This window comes from Aythya marila (genome assembly GCF_965140915.1).
Source record: "Aythya marila genome assembly, chromosome: 3".
Classification (NCBI taxonomy): Eukaryota; Metazoa; Chordata; class Aves; order Anseriformes; family Anatidae; genus Aythya; species Aythya marila.
In genome coordinates, this window is record NC_139044.1 from 79,784,351 (window position 1) to 79,804,626 (window position 20,276).

The 20,276-nt window shown below is 37.8% G+C and overlaps 1 protein-coding gene across 5 annotated transcripts in view; it reads right to left on the minus strand.

Annotated features, from left to right (window-relative positions):
- The window catches only part of PTPRK (protein tyrosine phosphatase receptor type K), a 413,945-nt gene that overhangs the window by 79,139 nt on the left and 314,530 nt on the right, over positions 1-20,276 (minus strand). For all 5 annotated transcript variants that reach the window (XM_082758357.1, XM_082758360.1, XM_082758356.1 and 2 more), the window contains exons 9-11: positions 11,317-11,426; positions 9,503-9,704; positions 6,474-6,579 (exon numbers count right to left, since the gene is read on the minus strand). In XM_082758357.1, the coding sequence (XP_082614483.1) occupies positions 6,474-6,579; positions 9,503-9,704; positions 11,317-11,426 (418 nt within the window). The remainder of the gene's footprint in view (positions 1-6,473; positions 6,580-9,502; positions 9,705-11,316; positions 11,427-20,276) is intronic.

Consider the following 20,276-nt stretch of genomic DNA (forward strand, 5'->3'; position numbering starts at 1 on the left):
ACTGCAGTATGCTACAAACTCATTACCAGTTCTCCCTGTAGAAGTACAGAACTTAGCTACTGAGAACAGGAGACAATTCTTGCATTTATAAGATAAGAATGAAAAAACAAACAAACAAAAACCAACCAACCAAACAAACAGCTTTTTGGTTTCTAAAAACTGTATGTGCATTTATATATGTATGTATACACACATGCATTAGATATATGTATTCATATACACACATTTCCTCATCTACTTGCAGATACATGAAAGGATAGATGCAGGGCCTTATAAAAACAATCACTTTGTTATCAAGATTAGTAGGAAAATATGCCTACGCATGTAGACGAGACCTGAAGCAATTCAATTAAGTGGGCAGAATTTTCTGCTTTGGTTTTGTTTTAAAGCTTTCCAAACATAAAAAATAAAATCAAGCAGAGTTCTCGAAACATCACTGCATTGCTGCAGGGACTCCAAAAGGAAAGACAAAGACAATCCTCCTTTTTTTTCAGAACTTATGGGGCAACATTAAATTATTCTGTCAATTTTCTCTGCTACTACTGCCCAGAAAACCTAATAACTGTAGTGGCAGAGATGAAGTGTGATACTGGGGAATGGAAGAAATGAGAGAAGAAAAAAATAAGAAACTAGTTTCACTTCTTTCTCAAGCTGAAACAAGTTACCATTCCCTTTTCCTATCACCTAAAAAATTAAGGAAGAAAGTTTCTACTCTTTCATAGTGTCCAAGAGGAATATACAAGTCACCTCATTCTGAAACTCCAGGAGAAATGAAGAATGTAAATGAAAAAATAATGAGTTATTTTTCCAGGGATCTCTTGTTTCTCATAAACTGTCTGTGAACTGAGTTTGGCTATAAATCTTCTTCTGTGGTAACCTCTGTGTATTAACCATGCCCAGTTAATACAGCCTGCAACAACAAATCACTTCCACATGACCCCTGCATAACCAAAATCTTTCTTTGTGCTTCCAAATTAATGTAATAGCAAACAAATAAAAAAACAAACAAAAAAACTTGACAGCATGTAAATTAGTAAAAACCATTTTTGATTATCTTGTCCCAAGGGAAGAAATTTCTGCTTGTGTTTATTTCCTCTTGAGCCTGGCCCTGGAGCCAGGCTGGGTTAAAATCACAGCTCCTGAGCCGGGCACCCAACCAACTGAGTGTACTGGGAACATAGACACTGCCTCTCTGCTCTGTGCATTCGGCAGTCCTGCTCTTGGGAGCTGCCAAAGGACTGGGACAGACACAAATTCTGCTGTCTGAAGTGCCAGGAGAGCAGGAAACTTGTCATCACAGTATCCTGCCAACTCAGGAGCACAAAGCCAGCAGAGAAAGCAGAAGGACGGGGCAACGTTTGCACGTGACTTCAGCAACCGTCCCCTGGAATATCCTGGTTGCCATTCAGCTCAGAAGTTGACATCTACCACAGTTTCTAAATTAAACCCACTTCCCTTCCATTGTATAGAATAAGGGAATAAGTGAGCTCTCTCTCTTTCTCTCTCTCTTTTTTTTTTTCTTCCTAAGTTATGTATCTTTTTTTCGAGACAAGTCTCTTTGGAGACTGAAACAAACCAAAAATAAAAGATGAAGGGTATGAGAAGAATTAAATATTAGGTAAGTCCCTTTTAATAGCTTTCTTTAAAAATACTGCAGTGATGTTTGAATCTGATATAAAGTGCATGGTGAAATTTTAAACATAAGATCACAATAAAATATGAATGTTCTAAAACTTTTTCTATTTTATATAAAATATGTTCTAATTTAAACAAAATATGCATCAAAAATACTCCTTTCATGATCCATATACCTGAAAAACATGGAGAATAAGAAATTAATACACTTGGTGTAGCCATCTGCAGCTATACAATTGGTTTTAGTTATTATTTTTTTATTTTTAGGTAAAGAATAGTAAATGACAGAAAGTCTTCAAAATCTTCAGTAAGGATCTTTTTTTTCTTTTTTTTTTTTTTTTTTGGAAAGGGGATCTGGCAGTATTTTTCATGCAACATAGTAGGCTAACAAGACACACAGGAATACAATCATTTTCCTCTGGGCCCTTTGTGTTGCCATCTGTTTAAATCCATTTACTAGCACTTTCGGTGGTTCCAAAGCAACACTCTGTGTATGGTGTGTTACTCTACATACTCATAACAGTGTTAGGAAAGGACACTCCATTGGAAGATGTGAAGAAGAAGCCAAAGCTAAATATGCAGCATTCAATTGGGGTATGCACTGGCTGCAAAGGTGGTCAGGTATCACAGTTAAGTGAAAGTTTATGCACTACACTTATCCTTGGATTCTTTGATGTGTATTACTATATCTTTACTGAAGAAAACCTGCACAACGCTTCCCTATTGATCAAGCTGACACAGAACAGTCTAAGCAGCCCCTGCCGACAGATCTTCCTTTTCACTACTCCCTAAAAACTCAGGCTCAAATAGATACTGCCATGGTGAACATGTTCATACTTCAGCCTTATTCAGACTAGGTGTTAGTATCAACTAGAGATTTCCTTCTACTCACCTCATGGAGGCAGTGTACTCTCTTTAGATGGGCACCACCAGACTGCCTGACAGCCCAAGTTACAGCCTGAGCCCTGGGAAGTCCAACCAACAGCTATGTTTTAGCTGCCCCCTGTTGCAGTCCCATTAATTAGCCTTGTTGCAAAATGTAAACAACTTGATTCTGCATATAGAGGTATAAGAAACCCTATCAAATAAAATAAATCTCATTATTAAAAAGTTGTCCATGCTGATTTTGATCTTTGTAATCCTTATTTGAAGTAGAATTTGAGACCAGGACGTACAAAAGATTGTTTTGATGGTGCTCAGTCAGGATTCTTTAGAAAAACTGCAGTAGCAAATGTCTTCAAATGAATCACCAAAGCACCATTGATGCTACTGACTGGGATCTAATCCACTAGGCCGATGGCAAAACAGTACATGCTTCACAGAGTGCATGAGCCCCCAGCCCTGTCTCCCTTTGCACTTCTAGTTTGTAATTTGGTTTAAAACTTCAGGAGGCCATAAAGCAACCTAGAGATTACACGATAACACTTGACAGGGAAGATATGATTAGAGTCATGTTTACAACTATGATGACTATGCCATGTAGTGTCTTAAAGAAATGATTGACAGCTACCCATAGATTTCATTTGGGTTAAGGAACATCTGTTTCCTGGGGGCTGTGCTGATAGAGAGGCAGAGGTACAACAAAACCTGATCATAGCGTAATTCTGTTTGTAAAAATAAGAAAACAATATCAGACCATAAGTGTGTTCTTTCTTTTTTTTTTTTTTTTTCCTTCTTTCTTTCTTTTTATTCATTCATGTATTTATTATTTTTTAACTAGGACTTACTGCTATTAAACAAACTGATCACTTGACAGTCTACAGCTCCAGGGATTAGAAGGCTGAGTGCAAACAAACCCTTTTTTTAAAAAAAAAAAAAAAATCGGCTGTATTTTTCAGTCTGTGTATAAAGAGCAGCATTAGAGTGGAGTCCCTGCTCTACTCAATCACAGCTGCAGGCACAGCAATGCATTTTTTTTCCCACCTACCTAGTAATGTTCATTATGACAGCAAGACAGGCTTGTAGTAGAAAAGCAACTGCAGTGTGGATAGAATGAAGCTTCACTAAAACTGGTCATAAAGTTTAGTGAAATGCATTGAATCAGCCCTGAATTTGTATGCTACATTTATCTCCCCTATTACAAAACTGCCGAAAAATAACTGATTGCAATATTCAGGAAAGGAACAATGTCTTGTGCATTCCCCTGGAGAATGCTCCTCATTCAGAGTAAAAACAAAACAAGTGTTTTATTCCTAAGAATAAAGCCCAGCTTTCTGGTTATGGTGAAGGAATTATTTCCCGTGTATCCTGATATTATAAATTTAATGTAATCTCTTAGGTACTAGAAATCAATTCAAGTGGAGAGAGCAGACAAGAGACAGGAGATTCACAGAATGGTTTGGGTTGGAAGGAACCTTAAAGACCATCCAGTTCCAACCCCTCTGCCATGGGCAGGGAAACCTCCCACCAGACAAGGTTGCCCAAGGCATCATCCAGCCTGGCCTTGAACACCTCCAGGGATGGGGCATCCACAGCTTCTCTGGGCAACCTGTGCCAGGGTTTCACCACTCACTGAGTGAAGAATTTTTTCTTTACCTTTGATCAAAATCTACCCTTCTTCAGTTCAAAACTATTCTGTCTTGTCCTTCCATTGTCTACCTGAACAAAAAGGTGCTCTCTGTCTTTTTTATAAGCCCTCTTTTAAGTACTGAAAAGCTGCAATGAGGTCTCCCCTGAGCCTTCTCTTCTCCAGGCTGAACAGCCCCAGCTCCATCAGCCTTTCTTCGTAGAAGTGCTCTAGCCCTCTGATCATCTTTGTGGCCTTCTGGACCCACTCTAACAGGTCCATATCTTTCTTGTGCTGGGGGTCCTAGAGGTGAACACAGTGCTCCAAGTGGGGCAGAGCAGAGGGGGTCAATCCCCCCTCTTGACCTGCTGGCCATTTCATCAGAAGGATGCACACTTTTCTGATAACATACTCAAACAATAGTTATTTATACTCTATCAGATAATCCTTCACAAACTATTGATTAACTTTAATATATAGATCTTTTGTGTCGCCGTAGCTGGCCAGAATGAGAAGTTCATGCCGTAGGACTGAGGATGCTGTAAGGAAAATTGAGAAAATAAATGTGAGGTGTTGTGGTGCAGGTTTCCTCAGAAGAGACTTACTTGCTTGCAAGTATGGTACAGAGAAACTAGAGCACCCAGAGTACATGTAATCCTCTAGTCATGTCCCATCCAGTTCATGAAAGAAACATGGGATTCAAGATTAACCTCCCTGAGGGTAAGTAATGTCACTGAACCTGGGGGCCCACTGCAGAGTGCACAAACATGCTGCACAGCAGTTGGTGTAGAGAAGATGGCATCACCACCATCAGCAGATCCCAGCTTTTCCGGCAGGCGTGCTCTGAGTGAGATTACATGGTGGCCCCTCTGGGAACCAGGTGCAAGACTGAAAGGATATGCTTCTGATTAGAGAGAGATAGCATGTTTTTCAAAGATGGACAGCTTTACATACAGCCAGCAGCAGGACACCTGGAAGGTTTTAAAAGCATGTATAGAGGTGCATAGCAAGTTTAAGCACTTGAGTAACTTGGAAGCATTTTCAGATCACAGTTCTGGATTCCACTGTATTAATTCAACATAAACCCTGCCTTAGGAATCTGAGTTCTGTACTAAATATAGTCCTGCACACGTTATCATTCTTCTCCCAGCAAAAAAAAACTAAATAAATCCTAGGTTTGTAACAGGGCAATTTTCAAAACTCATGATGTATGGGGGTTACAATTCTATTTACAAATATAACACTGATATTTCCTATAGAGGGGATGATCTTCTACCACAAAACATAAATAAATAACCAGATCTTATCAATCATAAGGTTGACTGTACGATAAGCTTATAGTTATGTGACTCATCCCACAACATCCAAGTAAAACAAACATTCCTTGTAATAGGAACAGTCCTAAGATTAATTTTCCTCTACTTTTAGTGCTCAGGCACTGGACATCAGCTGAGCCACGGTAATTGACACTGTAACACAGAATGAAATGCATTGGCCCATATTTCTCCAAAATGTCACATGGGTCACAGAACATGAAAAGGTTCTGTTGCTCAGTAGCTAATTAACCCCCAATTAGTCAGTTCTGTCCCTGAATCTTCCTGATGCAGCCATATCAGTAAAACACAAACAGAATCAAATATCACAAAGATTTTGCACTAACAAGTAGAAGTAAAGAGCAGGATGTGGACTAATCTTTGCAAATAGAATTAAATTATCTCTCAAGAGAGAGCGGAAAGGGAAAGACCCCTCAAAGTTAACATAAATGAAAGATTTTAATATGATTATGGGACACGCCAAATGAAATTTGATAGCTTGCTACATGATTTCTAGAGAGAGAAGCAGTCTGAGAGAAAATAAAAGGTCAAATGGTTTGTATTCACCACTATTATTCTCCCATTTCCTCTGAGCTTCCAATTTTCCAGTCATACATATGTGCTATAGAACAGATGATTTGAAGCACTGGAGAGGAAGTGTTATTTTCAAATCCACTTTCTGACAAACACCTTTCAACCTCATATTTCACAGACATTGAAAGAAAGTAAAATGAAATGATAATGGATAGGAGGTGGTCCTAAGGACCCTAAATCAAACAGGACAGACAGCTGGATGATTCAGTTCATGAATATCTTTTTGGAGGAAAAGACACAACAATCACTTATTAATTATAGGTCTATTGGCAAGAACAGTCTAGCTAAAAAACAAAACAAAACAAAAAAAACACAACATCAAATGAATATCATTGTAATGAAATGTACAGCTTTTTTAACTACAAGACAGGATATAATCAACTAGAGAATCTCTTTCTTTTTTTTTTTTTCTTTTTTCTTTTTACCTGATAGGAGCACCTTTGGCCTGTGCTGGTCTCAAGAGTACAGTTATTGTAGTAGCAGTTTCATTGAGAGATGCATCGACTCCTTCATAGTCTGGTAAAGTGGGAGCTGATAAATGTTGAGTGGAAGGAAAAAAAAAAAAAAAAAAGAGAAACAAATCAGTAAAAACATTTTGAATTTTCATGAGATTGTGGCTGTTCACAATATAGTACAAAGCCATGATCTTCATCAGCTACATGAGTCTTTTTTAATGATTTGGGTTAAGTATAATCTTTTATTACATACATGGGACTTCACCAACAATTGATAACTCCATCCTTACCTGCTCCCCTTCAAGTCATCATACCTATCAAGTTAAACAGGTTTATTCAAGGAGGACAGAAAGAGAGGGAAGACCTGACTGCCAAGAGACCCTAAGACTACAAAATCCCATTTTGTTCTCTCTCCTTCTAACTTTCAAAGAAGTATATTCACCACTTCTACCACCTCTCTTCTTCCTCCTCCCACAATTTCGGAATGTTTCACATTTCCTCTTAAATGACATGGAAGACCAAGCTGATACCAACTATACTGCAAGAAAATCAGTCTTAGGCAGATACGCATCTGTGGACACTGGATGGGTGAGTCTATTCCCATGCCAATTTCTTCTTCCATTTCTAACAATCAATAGCCAGTCTGTTCATGAATCAGTTTCTGAGCCACTGTGAATTTCACTTTAGTGTATACAGAAAAAAAAAAAAACAAACATGAACAAAATCAAAGTAGAAACTAGAAACAGTTCAGCATCTGATTCATTAATGGGCTGGCTTTCATGGAAGCAATATTTGTTGTGCCTTGGGTGGCTGTTGTAGCTGTTCACTTCAGCTGTGAAACTTTTGCCTGCTACCACAAGCCTGTCACAACCCTGACTGTAACAGCGTTGTTCACTTCTGCTTTAGTGCAAGGAAAGAAACAGGATTTTTGGTGATTCAGAAAATAATAGATTTACATTAAATACTATTCTTTAATGATCTTGAAAACTATCTGCATGTTTGTTTTTGTCTTTTTTTTTTTTTTTTTTAAAAAGTATCATTAACATTGTTAATGATACGTGTTTCAAAATGATTTGTCACAAAAAAGATGTTCTCTAGCAGAATGCCAATCATTTAAGTCAAAATAATTTTAAGATAATATATTAATAGATAGCAATTAAAGATTAAAAGCCATGCTTCATTAGTCTCAGATCCCAGATGCACAACAAAATTGCTCTTATTCAGAAAATATTATTGTTTTATAGAAATAATGTTCACTGAATGCTCATTTATAAATTACTATTTACAGCATGCTCACTATGATCATGAAATCACTTGTAAGTGTGGTCAAAAGGAATCATTTTTCCCTTCGTTAAAGCTAGCATTTCCTGAAACATATGCATTACTTCACAAAAATTTTCAGTTATTCTGAGTGAAACCAGACAACAGTTCATAATAAAGCAAGACCAAAAAACCTAGAACAACAACAAAAACAGGCTGAGATTCAGATACAAATGGTATCATATTCATCCTTTTAGCTTTCTTAGTATTAACCAATGTTTTACTAGCTAACTCAGACCCATATTGTGTTCTGGACAGAGTTCCTAAAATTTCTCAATGGAAAGAGAGTATAAATCTAAAGAATCCTGAATACATTATAATCCTAAATAATCCAGACATTTTGAGATGCTTATTTCTCAAAATAGTAAAATGGCTGGGACACAGGCATGCTAGCAAGATATTACATTGTTACCCCCCACCCTCCCACACACCCCCTTCAGACAAGTATGTAGTCATTACATGCCCATTATCCCTGAAAGTTTAGGATCTGCAATCTGTTATAAAGAAACACAAAGAATCTGAGTAAAATATCAGACTGCAAAACAACCTACTAGCTAGATGAACAAAACATGTCATTTGTTTTTGTTTGTTTGTTTGCTTTTTTGTTTTTGGAAGGGGCTGGGGAATGAGGAAAGCTAGTACTTATGTTCTGGGATGGAATTCAACAAATTGTTTCAGTTAACTAAAAATACAGCATTTTAAGTTGCTACAGATTTCAAGGAGGTTTGCCTTGAATTTTTTCACATTTTGATTCACGTGCATGCTTTTGGAAACTGGGTGAGGAAACTAGGTGAGTAGTTTCCTGTAGAAATGGTAGATGCACTTCAATACATTATTAATCTCCCTTTACAGGAGGATTTAAGTTTCATTATGGCAGATAATAAGGGAAATAGCCTGCTTTGTACTGTTTACATTCCTAAATGACTAGCTTCTTTGCTATCTGCCAAGCTCTGAAGTCATCATACCATAAAATCAACAGTCTCTCTAGATATAGCATTGACTCATTTTCTGCTGTCAACTGCATAAGCTAACTTATGTTTTGAGAATTATATTAAAATTTAAGGATATAAAAATATTAAAGCATTCCACTTGACATTACTTTTTTTTCTAAAGTTTTCAGTCTGTTATTAAGATGAATAGTGTCAATCAGCACACTGCAGTAAGTGAATAATAAAGATATGAGGAAGTAGAACTATACAAAGCTGGCAGAAGAAATTCACACTTTCTGCTATCTCCCCAGTTCTGTTACAGCCATGTGTTGCTAAGTGGTGTCACCTTGAGTAAGTCAATTTTCTGCATCTGACTTTACTAATCTGCAAAACAAATATAGTACTTAGTAACTAATGGAGTGCTGTAAGGCTTCATTAGCTAAAGTTTGTAAAGCAGTTCAGATTCTTTACATGAAAGTAAAATATTACACAAAATCAAATATTTGATAACTACAGGTGTGCAATTTCCCTGAACTTGTGCTACTGTTTGGAAAATACACTCAAAAGCGTTTTCAGTAACGTTAAGGTTAATTTCAGAATATGATAGGAATGTTTTGTTGGTTTTTGTTTTCTTTTACATTTCCTGATTATCCAAGTCTCAAAAAAACACAGTATTAAACCTTTCTAATAAGATAAGTCTGTAAAGTAAAAACAAATGTGATTTTTTTTTTTTATTTTTTTTTTTTTTACCTGAAATGTTGGTTGTTACATTGATTGTAGTTGCTGGTCCAAAGCCTTTAACAGTACTAGCACGTATAAAGAACTGATATGTAGTCCCAGGATGCAAGTGTGAAAAGATGTGGTGCGTGCTGTTCCACAGCTTTGACACAGTTTGTGGAGGTCCTGCAACTGGAACTGCAGGATCAAATGACCGTATACTACTGTAGCTGACCTGTGGAAAAGATTATTTATAAAATTTTGTTACAGTTTTCAGCATAAAGGTAATAAGTTAACTAGACAGAAAGGAAACAAAAGTCATATGTTCATCTAGTTATTTTGGGGATACCATGAGTACTTGATATTTTAAAGTCTGCTTCAGCTGAAAAGGTATAAATACATCCTTCATCTCTCTTCTCTTTCTTTATGATTATAGCTCATGTATGGAATATTTCAGTGTTACATTTACATGTAAGTTAGGACATTCCCACCACCTTTGCTATCTACACCAGAACCTCTTATTTTTCACTTTCTATAATACATTACCTGTCCTCTTCTAATAATAATATTTAAACACTTTCCAAACCAGGCTATAATAGTTTAAACCAGCAATGATATCTTAATGTACTAGTTTTGGCTGGGATGGAGTTAATTTTCTTCATTGCAGCTCATATAGTGCTATGGTTTGGATTTGTGACCAGAGCAGCGTTGATAACACATGCATGTTTTAGTTGCTACTGAGCAGTGCTCACACAGCATTGAGACCCTCTCTGCTTCTCCCACAGCCCCCCAAGTGCGGGGCTGCGAGTAGACAAGAGGTGGGGAGGGGACACAGACAGGACATCTAACCCCAGCTGACCAAAGGGATATTTTCTACCAGACGACATCATGCTCAGTGATAAAAGGTGGGGAAAAGAAGGTGGGTGGGGGGAAGGGGGGCATTCAGAGTGATGATATTTGTCTTCCCAAGAAACTGTCCCATGTGATTAGCCTTGCTACCCTAGGAATGTCTGAACAATTTCCTGCTGATGGAAAATAGTGAATGAATTCATTGTTTTTCTTTGCTTGTGTGTGTAGTTTTACTTCACCTAGTAAATTATCTTTATCTCAACCCATGAGTTTTCTCACTTTTACCTTTCTTATTCTCTCTTCCATCCCACTTGGGTAGAATGAGCAAGTGGCTGGGTGGAGATTGGCTGCCCATAGGGGTTAATCCACAACTATTACTCAAGGGGTTTTGGTTGCCTAGTAGGTTTACCTTGCTCCTGTAAATCATTACTACACAAAATTATAACCTCTGTTCCTTTAAGAAAGGATTGATGGAGAGGATGGTGATCATTCCTCAGATCAGTTCATTTTTAGAAATCTTCCTGCCAATTTTCTGTGGAGGCCACCAGAAGGTGCACTCAAAATACATGTGCAGGTTTCTCTGAAGGGAGACACCTAAAGATCTCACCAAAAAAAAAAAAAAAAAAAAAAAGGTGGCTCCAAATATAAAAGCCTTCTTACCTTTCATGTAACCTTCTCTTCCAACAAATAAGATTTCACAGGTCATGGTTGTCATGGCTTTGGAAGGATGTAATAATGATACAAGATTTTTCAAATTTGCACCTCCCATGTGGACTGTAGTATTGTTACATTCACTTGCCAAAGTCATTTGACAGGGCCAGCCAGCTAACAATGTATACATCATGATATGAATTCTGAACATCTACTCCCTTATTCTCTAAATAAGGTGATATATGAATGAATAGCCTGCCTACAGAGCATAAACATCCACCATCAGCCACCACTTCTGCCGCACTTTCCTAGCCCTCTCCTATGCCTGTAAATTGTTTAATGATTACCTCATACTGAGTAATGATGCCATTTGGATCCACAGGTTCCTTCCAGTTGAGGAAGATCTTATCTTCAAAAGGAGTTCCTTTCACTGACTTGGCAGGTATAGGGCCTGGCACTACAAACAAAATAAAACGTTTAAAAATAGGGAGTTCAAGAGACAGGCAAATTAAAGAGATGGTGAACATCCTATTAAAAACAAAAGGGAGCACAGGTCTATTTTTATTAGCATTCATTCACATGCAAAAGACAGTGGTAGAGAGTACAAAAAAAACACTTCAAAGTCTATTTTGTCATAGTGCAAAGAGAGCATGAAGTTGAAATGTTATCCCCACGTACGGTTTTCAGAACTTAATGCAAAGTCAAATTCTCTTGTAGTATAGCCAGGGGAGGCAGTTCAGGCTAGATTATGACTTTAGGTGTTCAGGGAACTCTGTAATACACATATCTTAGGACAAGGACTACATGGTTTTAAAATCCTTTTAAAAAGAAAAAATCAAAGGCAAGGAAAAACCTATGATATACAGCATCTTGCAAATGACTGAAACGCTTACAAAATAGTTTTCAGTCACCCTTTCTTATGAATTGTTGTCTTAAAAGAGGGCTGGGCATGGTAAAACACAGCAGCTCAGCTGCCCCTTCTTTCAACTGCTACAGAGTTCCTGCTGCTGAAGGATCAAAACTGCTTACTTCAAATCTTTCAAATAAAAGACATTTTCAAAGCTTTGAACTGAACTGCACTAAGACGACCCTACTTTCTTATTTTAAATGGAACCAATATCCTTGGTGTAATAAAAAGTCTGAAGTGTCATCTCTGGCCTCTTTGCCTGAGTGATTCTCACAGTGCCTGGTAATCCCATCAATGCCAGGTGGGAGTGCTTAGTTATCTCCCGCTTCAGCTTACAAGGTATTTTTGCCTATACATACAGCTCCTTTTTAACCACAGCAGCTCACCGGGATTTGAAGGTGTACGTGCTGAAGGAAGAGCATGAGGATAAGAGAGTATCTGAAGAAACCCTAAAAAACAAAGAAACACCCTCCCCACCAAAAAGTCAAAGTTGCCCAAATTTTCAGTCTTTCATGTTAAAATGTTACTTCTATTGAAACATATTGACATAGATTTCTCTCCCCTTCTTAATTAGCCTATCTTTTTCAGGGCAACATTCAGTGAGCCTCAGACATGACATTTCCTGAGTATTAATTTTCAAAGCCTACCAAAGTTTTGCAGAGAGTAAAAATAAATTAAAAATCACTGGATCAAAGAAAGTACAAGGCACTATGCTAGCAGCACCAAGGAGTGTGTGGTGTGTCCCAATAATAGGATTTATTTCAGTCGACATTGACATTATAAATGATGATCTGACCCTTGGTACAAGCAACATCATTTGGTACATTAATAATAAATTAATGGAGTCAAAGAAGCCAGCAGTAAACAGATGAGAGCTTCACAGAAACTGTTCACCCATCTGTCAAGCAAAGGCTTAGGAGAAGTTAACTAAAATCATACACTGCTGTTTTGCTTCAGTGTACCGACACAGACTGGGGAGTGGATAAAGGCTGATATGCCATGACAGCCCCTTCGTGCTGTTTGTGGCATTCACAGATTTGCTGTAGGCACCGCTTTGTTTTTCACAGGAATGCTCTATTGTTTTCCTTCTCTACATCTGAAATGAGGTATGAATACTCTGATGCACACATTTTCCCTGGAAGATGTGCACGTGTCTGCATGCACATATCTGTGTTTGAGAAAGACCATACAGATGCACTAGGGCATATACACAAAATATTAAAATTGACATTAAAGCATATTAAAACATATGAGTTAAAAAGAAAACAGACACAATTGCTCAAAACCCTGCAAAATACCTTCTGTGTGGTGTTTTTAAAGAATATGCTTTGTATTCAGATGAAACTGGGTGCAGGGTTCCAAGTTTCAGGCTTGATTAAAGCCTCCTACATCTCTGTTTTAACAGCCAAGTGGGAGAAACCTCTGGGCTCATCACATCGCATGACTGTGTTTTCTTCTCCTGCACTATAAAATTCTTTGCTTGTGGCAGCAGCAATGTTAAACTGACTGGAACTACATGATCCCACTTAGTTTCATGCTTCTCTTCCCACTGGCATGAGAAGGGCATGAGAATAGAAGCTAGGACAATGATGAGCAGCTTGCTGGGAATCCCAGCAAAAATAAGGTCAGGAAAAGGAAAGCAAGTGTCTAGAAAAAGTCAACAGTAATCTCCACATACCTCACCCAACCCATAAATTCACCCAAAATGAAGCTTATGATCAACTTAAATTATTTGAAAGCTCAACTGGACTGAAAGCAGAGAAACAAATATAGATTCAAATGCCTACACAAAAAGGAGTAGGAAGTTAATTTTATTTTGAAGGACACAATTTGGTGGGTCTGAAGTTTTTTCTACCCTTCCATTTTTCAGTTCAACCACTGTAAAAATGTATTATTTGTACAGCTTTAACAAAGGGGAAAAGAGTAGTGAGGAAGGGGAGAAGCAGAAGCAAAATAATTTGTTTTTATCTGAGCAAATGCACAGATTCATCCATCAGGTTAGTTGAAATAATGCCTAAACTTCCATGTTTGTGTTTTCATGTGTTTGTATTCAGGCCAAAACTAGTTACAAACAGATTTATTTTTATTATTATTATTATTATTATTATTATTATTAAAAGGTTAAAAAAATAAATAGAAAAAACAAACCCCACCATCACAAACAAAAGACCAAGAGCAATGTAACCTGTTAGTAACACTGTATTGAAGACCCAAACTGCACGCTTCCATTTGGGCAGCTGTTGCTGCCTATTCCCTCCAACTCCCAGCAGGACCGTAAATCCTCGGCTCCCATTCTCCTTTCTAAGTGAGCTCTTGCTCTTCTCCTTGTACACACAGATAGCTTATACTAAATCAAATCACCCATGACTACTACAAGTGTATATTAAAGTGAAGTACGTTACTTTCCTATCAGTGGCTGGATACCTGAATAATTCAAAAAGTGTAAGCAGCAGTTATAGGAGTTGTACTCTGACCTACTGGCCTCTGCACCCTCTCTTTAAAAAGATTCTGATCCTATTGATTTTCTTTCCATCTGCTGACCTTGTGAAGCGTGACCCCACCATCGTTCTGTGACAACAGTAAACTCTCTTTTTTATATGCATTACTCTATGTAAAATTTCCAACCAGTCCAGATTTACACCTAGTTGAAGACATGAAATTATTAGGATAAATTAAACCATACAGTTTTCAGAAGAGATTCTCAACTTAAGCAAAAAAAAAATATATAATATATATATATTTATATATATATATATATTTCTCTTAGGGCAAAATAATAATAATAATAAAATATATATATATATTTATTTATCTATCTATCTATCTATCTATATTTTTGTTTTTGCCCTAAGAGAAAGTATACAAATATAAACCACACAAGGAACATAAAAAAATTCAAAGGGAATTTCAGCAAGGTTTTATAGGGGAAACATCACAAGATCTTCTTTCAGGATTTCGATGCATCTCTAGAGCCTGTTTAATGAAGTTATATATTCATATGGTGAATAGCTGATAATCTTTTCTTGTATATACGTGGCATAGTGAACTTTTATAAATGCTACACATAATAAAATTATGAGCCATCAATCTGACATCAGAGCAATTCATTTTAGAGCAATATATTTGCATTAAATTATGTCACAGTCACAAATAAATTGTTATTCACAAATAGTGTCATTTAAACCTTGTTCTACACTAACTTAACAGAGAATTTATATTACAATACATTACTTCTGGAAGAACAATGTACTAACTGACACCAACCCCTATAAAAATGAATTTATACTGCTTCAGTTTTCCTGCTACAAAATAATGAAAGTGCATGTAAACAGAGTATTTTTATTATTATTATACTCTGTGAAAGCTGTGCAGAATATTATTATGCTATACAGTAACGTATATGTGCAGATATATGCACAGTTATTTTGGGAAAAATTCCTCTGTGATACTCAAAAAGTAAAGCTTATCAGCAACAAACTTACAGCCATTCTCAGAAGGCATATGCTCAATTTTCAGTAGATGGTGAAAGCCAATCTCTCCTACTGTTTACGTGTTACAAGCAATTAAAATGTCCCACCTTTACATTTGCTCTGAGGGAAAAAAAGCTAGAATTTACCATTTGAGCTTTATGCTTTCAACCAGTTCACAGCTGCAGTTGCCAGCTCCCGGCCCACATACCTTCCAGATGATATAAAATTACTAACACAACAAATATAAATGCTTATGATCACGCTAGTCGCTATGCCAACTGGCAGTGCCTCATTAGTCTCAGCTGTGGCAGCACTCACCGTAGATATGGGCAGATACTAAACGGGGCTGAACCCACGAGTTTTGGATTTGCTGAACCATGGGGCTCGGGCTCGAGTGCCCCAGTGCAGTTTACTGCTTAAAACCTTTTTGTCCCAAATGCTGACTTCAGTAATCCTCAGTTCTGGGATTTGGAAATGATTGGCCATTTTAGGGTAAAAATAGCCTTACAAACTGACAAAATGGCAACCGGACAATTTTCTAAAACTATGCAAATCAATATTCTGACACTGCTTTCAAGTAGCAAGCATGTGGGCTGGCAACGAAGGCCATTTGCAGGCCCATGCGTCACCCCTGTCCCACTGAAGGCAACTTCAATAGCCACAAAACCTGGCCTGTTTTCAGGCACGATTATGTCAAACACACCATTTCAAAAAAGCACCTCATATTCGGTATCACTTTTCCAGCTATAAAGCTTCTAATACAGCTAGCTAAAGGAAATGGAAGTAGGAAGTTGTTTCAGCCAGTGTAAATAATTGTGTGTTTCAGGGCCAATTTTTCCTGAGGTATTATTATAAAACCTAGGTCGTATTTCTGGTCTCTGCAATACCTTTACACAGCTTACTTCATTTGTTGTTTGTGCAGTGGAAGCTTAAAATAAATCTGACTTGAACAGCCAATAATTTCAATATTTTTCTTACTTTCTCATGAATCAACTTTTCTGATGTCTTAAATAAAAAGTGCTAAAGTGACAAGTGGCTTGCCTTTACGCCTCCACATTTTTTCCCCTCTCAATTACATGCCATTAGAAGATCCTACCCACCATCTGAAAAAAAATAATTGGGGTTATTTTCATGAGCTAAAGGACCAACAGGTCATCCCAGGCTCCTTTTTCCAATGGCAATAAGTCATTTATATTCAGTTTTGGTATGCTATTGCTGAAGATGTAAAACTTCCTTCCTTATTCGATGATATTCACACTAAATTTTGCGACTATGCAGGACACATAAGGCATTAGTCTCTCCTTCTTGGTCAAGGACTGAGGTCAATACCTTTAGCAAGGGCATTTATGGACGACTTCACATTGAATCTTTTATCTCTTCATCGTGAGTTTTGTTTTATTACCTGCAACCATTTGCCATTTTTTTTCCCATTAAGATTAGTATGCCATGTTCACTTGACACCCATACATGTGTCACTCAGTTACACATTTTTGAGACAGTTTGCCATTTCAAGCCATCGTTGCCGCCAGCACTCTGTTCTTAGCTGCATCAGACATACTGCCTGTTCATCTTGCTGCATTACCTTTTTCCCAGGTGTGCTATTTTTGTTACTTTAACTATGCTACAAGCAGAGTTTTATATCTATGTTCTTCCAAAATTTCTTGAAGCATTTTTTGTTTCCTCTGAGCAAAACATATTTTGTCTGTCCTCTTCCACCCCCCAACCTTCCCAGTATTTTCCTGGAGTGCTAGAACAGCTTGAAAAAGCACAAAGGAAACAAGGCTTCTCATAGCAAATGCTTTATGTGGAAAAAAAAACAAACAATAGGGGAATATATATTGTATATGTATGTGTTTGTGTGTGTGTTTCTAAAGGCAACTTACAGCCTACTATCAAACACAGAAAAATACTAGATAGTAACAATTCCAACTATAAAATCCTCCCTCTTGTACTTGGTGGAACATATTTCCCTTTCACATATTTAGCCAGTATACAAGGTATGTTGCTTTTACTTTTATTTTTGTCCTGTCAGTGTAACATTTTTCCCTTCCATTGATGTTTCCCAGAGGGGGGAGCCACCTGGGATTTTTCTAGGGGCATAAGTAACGGTAGAGGTGGGTGCTGGGTGACTTGACCCTGCACTGCAGCTCCAGGTGTCTCCAAAGAGCTGAATGAGCCATACTCTGCAAAAGATCAGTGAGCCTCACTTATGTCCAGTGAGTGAGTCCTTTGACTGAGACCAAAGCTTTGGCACATTTTAAGCCCCCAAATGGGTACTTATCCTATTACAAGTGAGCTTTTTCAATGAGTCGTTCGCCTGCTGTTAGCTGACACACTCCCTCACTAATTACAAAATCACCATCAGATACTTTGAGTTTTATGATTTGCTTTCTCTATAGAGAAAGTTCTCTCTCCGAGCTATTGTCACTGTTCTTGTTAATCCACTGCCTTTTGCACCTGTTCCCAATTAAAAATTAAGGAAACATTTATCTGTGTCAATTCCATCCATGGTTCTTCAAAAAGGGCTCCTCTGAGTTCACAGCGCACTTGTCATGCAGCTCCAAGAATGTGTGCACTGCTGATTCATGCAAAGTGATAAATTCACTGCTGTTTTTTGTACTTCATTCAAAATGCAAAACATCTTTGCCCAGCACGTATGCATCCCCAGACTGTGTGAGCCTTCCTCTTTTCCCTTTATCAAGGCCTTCAAACACAGTCCATCCCCACCTACTCAGCAAGAGGTTTGTTCCAAATCTTAGTAATGGTATGTATGGTCTCTCCCCATGGAATATGGTACTTCAGCTGTAAATCAGTCACAAATTTTCTTGTATTCTTTTTGTATAACTTGTTTAACAGCATTGCTAGTGTTTCATTATTTTTTTTTTCCTGTGGAATTTAGCTCCTTGCAAATTGCTATACTTTAAAGATTAATTCTGACAACCCCAATTAAATAGAAATACTTAAAACAACAAGTATTCTGATCCATCTCTGGTCAGAAAGAGGGCTATTCCAGCCTTATTGATACTCCTGGTTTTGCTTCCTTCCACATACTGAATTAGAACGTATTAAAACCTTCTTCATTTGTCAGTCATGCTTCCAAAGGTTTCTGAAGCAGAGCTTCTGAAACTCACTCCACTCTTCCACTAATCATTTCCTGAGCTAATTCTGCCCCTGCTACAATAAGTTGCTCAGTTATTGCTCAGTGCTCTAGATGGTCTGCTTATGGAACCCCCAAAGCCAACTGCCCAGAATTATATACATACAAACCTTTGTGATACAAAATTAGAGATCCTCCCTGTCTCACCGCAGAGACCCATTGAAGTCCAATCTCCTCTGAATTTGCGGAATCATGGATTTTAAAAAACATTTAAAGCTCCTGACATAAGTGAAGAGGTGAGACAACAGAAGAAGAGAGATGAATGGTAAAATTAGAGGATAGGGTACAGAGAGATGGAAGCCTTAGGAAAATGGTTAGAGCAACAGAAGATGAGCACAAAATGGGAAAGAGGAGAGGGGAGGAGAGAAGAAAATGTTGTGTGGGTATCTCTAACTCCAACAGTCTACAAAGTTTTTACTTGATTAGCAAATCCTTGTAAGAAACAACTGCATAGAATACCGCACTACAGAAAAGCTAACAAAGTTAATTATGTGTTGTTATCATCTGGATTTTTCAAAGTTTCTATTTACAAAATGTACATTAAGTACATAGTTTGAGATAATCGTGTCATCAATGGCTATTTCTAATTAATGTTATTTCCAAATCACAGAAAAATACTGTCATCCCTCCATTTTATTTATCTATTTATCCCTCATAAATAAATCAGTGATAATGCCCCCGCAATGTAACTGACATCACACTGACTACAAAACCTACAAAAGTCATGATGACAATGAGGCTATTTCTGACTCTAAGTGAAATATGTAGGGCACAGAACCATGCATCTTACTGTAGGTCTCATCCTCTTAGTTGGAATCCTGCTTTAGGGAGCAAACTGTCTTTTAACAGAGTTTAGATGGCTACCTGATCACTTCGACATTGAACTGAACTCACACCACACACATACGCAGCCCACCACAGGAATTGGTTTACTACTGCAATGAGAGCTCAAGGAACCACAAAGAAGGTAGTACAGCTCTGATCCTCTGAGATGGCTAAAAGTCCTCAGGACTGCACCTTACTCGCATGCCATGTATTTTGAAGTATGTGACAAAATGGACATATACTTTCAAGTTAATCAATAGCATACAATTAAAAAATCTGCATTTTACTCCCAACAGTATACAATCATAGAAACATTTAGTTTGGAAAAGACCTAAAGACTCTAAGATGAACAAGTCCAACCACTTCCCTGGGCAGCCTGTTCCAATTCCTCACAACCCTTTCAGTGAAGAAGTGTCCCCTAATTTCCAACCTGAACAACACCTGGCACAATTTGAGGCCATTCCCTCTGTCATATCGCTACTTATCTGTGAGAAGAGGCTGACCCCCAGGTCCCCACAGCTTCCTTTCAGGTAGTTGTCAAGAGCAATAAGGTCTCCCCAAGCTTCCTCTTCTCCAGACTAAACAACCTCAGTTCCCTCATCTGCTCCTCACATGACTTGTGTTCCAGGCCCTTCTCCAGCTTCATAGCCCTTCTCTGGATATGTTCCAGGGCCTCAATGTCCTTCTTGTACTGAGGGACCTAAAGCTGAACACAGTACTCAAGGTGCAGCCTCACCAGAGCCGAGTACAAGTCAGTATCACTGACTTGGCCTCACAAGAGGCTATTTTCAGGTCACAAGCACTACCATTACCGGTGATTCTAAATACAGCTACCTTTTAAAATACATTAATCTTTCCCTGAAAACAACATCTGCTTGAAATAATTTACCTTAGCAACTTCTGATCCCTGAGTGAATTTTCTTCTATGCCAGGGTACCTAGGACACCA